The 3691-nt window shown below is 25.7% G+C and overlaps 1 protein-coding gene across 1 annotated transcript in view; it reads right to left on the bottom strand.

Moving 5' to 3' along the window:
* Window positions 1-646: 646 nt before the first annotated feature.
* The window catches only part of LOC106792514 (DNA-directed RNA polymerase I subunit RPA43), a 4274-nt gene continuing 1229 nt past the window's right edge, over window positions 647-3691 (bottom strand). Inside the window, exons 2-5 of the mRNA XM_014758965.1 lie at window positions 2890-3058; window positions 2682-2824; window positions 2155-2350; window positions 647-2054 (exon numbers count right to left, since the gene is read on the bottom strand). Of these exons, the coding sequence (XP_014614451.1) occupies window positions 647-2054; window positions 2155-2350; window positions 2682-2824; window positions 2890-3058 (1916 nt within the window). The remainder of the gene's footprint in view (window positions 2055-2154; window positions 2351-2681; window positions 2825-2889; window positions 3059-3691) is intronic.

Here is a 3691-nt window from a genome sequence, read left to right as displayed (position 1 = left end):
ACATAATTTTTAAAAAATTAAAAAATTAAACAATTTTGAGAAAATCTGCTTTGTTGAAATGTGACTGTGGCAATGAACAGTACGACTATAATCAAAGTTATGCCAGAAACAAAAAAATAACGAAAACAGGAAGAAAAACGTTCACATGTAAAGAAAATCCGACATTTCATATGCACCAACCTAATATAATAGTTAAAAATCTGTAAAAATTCTGAGTTATAGCATCAATTATAAGAAACAAATCAACAGAGTTCACAATTTTTTTAACAATTACTTTACCCTGAATAAAAAATTGATCATTCGATGCCAAAAACCACATGTTATTTAGACGGAAAACTTATATCACTGTGCGTCAAAGGTTAAAATTGAGATAGAGACTTGAAACTTAGAGAATATTTTTTTTATACATTTCATATCATATGAGCCTCTAAACACATAAAAATTAAAATACTCAAAATAGTGGCCACCTTAATATATATATTATTAATATATATATTATATAATATTATCATATAGAATATATGATAATATAGTATGAATGTACAATATAATAGATTTTTCTTATTAAAATGGTCCAGTTATATTGTTATATATATAGTTATTGTAATATTATATACAAATTCATACTTATATACATAAATACATTTTAATCTTCAAAGGACGACGATCTTTCAATTTTTATTCTTATATTGCTAGGTGAAAATTCGAAATTTGTTTCTTTAAATTTTTTCGAACGTTTTTTAGGAGATGAATAAATATTACTTTCATCTGATATAGAATTATCTAATTCACTGTTTTTAAAAGGTTTTACATCTTCATTGTTAACTTCATGCTTAGAACGTTTCTTGTGAGACTTACTATGGATTGGTTCATTTGAAAATAAATATTCAACATCTTGTTTAATAAATTCATTTTTTATCCTATGCTTTTCTGTTTTTATCTGTGTTTCTCCTATTTCTATGGATGAATCATTTACTTTAGATTTTTTGTGCGATTTCTTAGTAATATTCTCATGTTTTATTTCACATTCCTCATTGAAGCTATTATAATCGTCATTATCAAAATTCCTTTTTTTCGGAGATTTCTTACTTGGTGATACTTCATAATTACCTAATTTTTCTTTCTTTATTGGGACAAGTTCATAGTCTTCTACTTCTGGTGTTGTAGCACGTTTTCTTTTATGTTTCTTCTTTGAACCGATTTCACTGTCTTCGTTATTAAACATAGATTTTTCTGATTTAACCTTGATTTTTTGTTCTTTACTGCTTTCTTGAGTGTTCTCTGATTTGCTAGATTTTTCAATTTTAATTGTAACATTATCACCAAATTCAGATTCAGAACCTGTTGAAGATCTTTTCATTCGCTTATTAGATGATTTCCGTCTATGATTTGTAGATTCTTCTTTGATATTATTTAACTTGGACAATTTCTCTGATTTAATTGGTGTACTAAATTCATTATCAGAATGATTTTCATTTTCTAATTCATGTACTTCGGAATATACGCTTTCATCAATAGCATGTTTAGACTTTTTAGAATGCTTTTTAGATTTTTTTACATGAATATTTGATTCACTTTCAGAATTGGAAATATTCTTTTCTAATTTAACTTTAACGTTACTATAATCAAACTCTGAATCYGTTATTTCAGATACTTCTCCAGATTTTCTTTTCAAACTTTTATCACGTTTTTTCTTTTTCTTAACGGACGTTTCACCATCATTTAAATAATCAGCTTCGTRGTAAGAGATATCAAAATGTTTTTTCTCCTTTTCTGTTTCAATCGTTGATTCTTCAGATTTTTTCAACTTTTTCTTAGAATGCTTACYATTATATTCATTTTTTGTATCTTCGCTAGTAAAACTTCTTTTCATATTTGTAACATGTTCTTCTGAAAATACTTGTTTATCTATTTCTTTCGACTTTCWCTTTTTCTTATTCATAGATTGACGTTTTACTACACTCGAACTATCTGTATCATCGCTTTCATTAGCTTCATAAAATGATCCATTAGAAGCTTTGTGTAAAGGTAATTTACAACCTTGTAGATAGTCGCTATATATATAAGCAAGAATAAAAAAATAAAAATATAGTCTATATTTTAATAATTAAACATAATGTTTTAAAGGAAAGAGTAAGTTGATCATTAACTTACGTTTCATTGAATACTCCTCGAATAAATGGTAATCTACTATTATAATCCAAGTGCGTAACTGCAAATCTAACTTCTTGACCTATATTTACCATATCGCCTGGCCATTTTTCAGCATTCTCCGGTCTGAGAATAGATACGTTAAAAGTTTTGTGCAWAAGCACACCGATGTAGTTAACTCCCTTTTTATGAACAACACCTAAACAAAAATTAGACGTTACGATAGAAGTAAAATCTTAAAATAATCTTAAAAATAGAAAACATATTAGATCAGGGATAGTAAGTAAGATTTGATTTACATGTTTAAATATGGTGAAATTTGTTACGATCTTTTTCCTGTATATATATATATATATAAATATATGTAATAAATATCAATAATTCTATTCAGTCTTAAACTGACTTCAAGAATTTATGATTGTATTGAATAATACGTGCTTTCTATGAAATTTGATTGAACGCTATGGTTAGTTTTACATATACAAGCATGCTACTTATTTACCATTCTTATGTTAGATAACACATATTACCTTTTAACAAATTCCCAATTTGCGGTCTAAATACATAAAAGTCTGCTTCAATATTGATATGAATATAATATGAATCATAAAATATATCTCCATAAGTAGTAAGTAATTTGGGATTTTTATAAGCTAAAAGAAAACCTTGTAACCTAAAACAAATTATATTTAAATATAGTTATAAGCATTTGTTAATAATATTATTTGATATACATACTCGGTATCATATGTGTTCAAACCAGAACTTAATATTTCATCTAATGCTGTACTAAGATCATTCAAATGAAATGGATGTAATCCAAGATGTTTATTCAGACGTTCATAATATACTTGTGAATTTTCATCTTCTAAAAGACCTTCTAACTCTAATAAAGACCAGGTTATACCTGTATATGAATTAAACTTCATTTTATTTATAAGAGACACTTAAATACAGTTTCAGAATCAGTTAAAAACAAGAATTGAGAATTGGAATATAAACTATCAGAAACCTGTGTTTCTGATGTTTGTATTAATTATTGTTTATCATTACGTCAAGTTAATTAAACACGTTGTAGAAATAATACTTTGTTGTAAACTAAAGAATATCTGCAGTGGACAAGTCTGTTGCTTTACCGGAAGTTAGAAATTATTTCGGTGCATCCGTACAAAAGATAGTTTATATGTCGTTCAAACCATGGTGACAATTTTTTTCTTATATTATTTTTCTTAAGTAAGAGTATTAAATATTATTCTAATGTTAGTACTATTATATTCATATTAGATTCCCAAATTGAGAATAATATAGGTTTGAATTGCAATCAACTAACAATTTCGTTTAAAGTAAATATTGATCATTGAGAGTCTAACTATAAAAACTAAATATCCCTAACCTCGCTTAGTAACATTGTAAAATGTGTTTCTTATTTAATATAAAATTTATTTAAATTGTAAATCACAATTAAATATATATGATACATACGTATATTAGATATCTATTTATTATAAAAAAATATTTTAAAATGATAGATTTACACAAA

Source organism: Polistes canadensis, unplaced genomic scaffold, assembly GCF_001313835.1.
Source record: "Polistes canadensis isolate GaletaPanama2010 unplaced genomic scaffold, ASM131383v1 scaffold_453, whole genome shotgun sequence".
Taxonomy (NCBI): domain Eukaryota; kingdom Metazoa; phylum Arthropoda; class Insecta; order Hymenoptera; family Vespidae; genus Polistes; species Polistes canadensis.
Note: the sequence above shows the minus strand (reverse complement) of the source record. Positions and strands in the feature narration are given on the sequence as shown.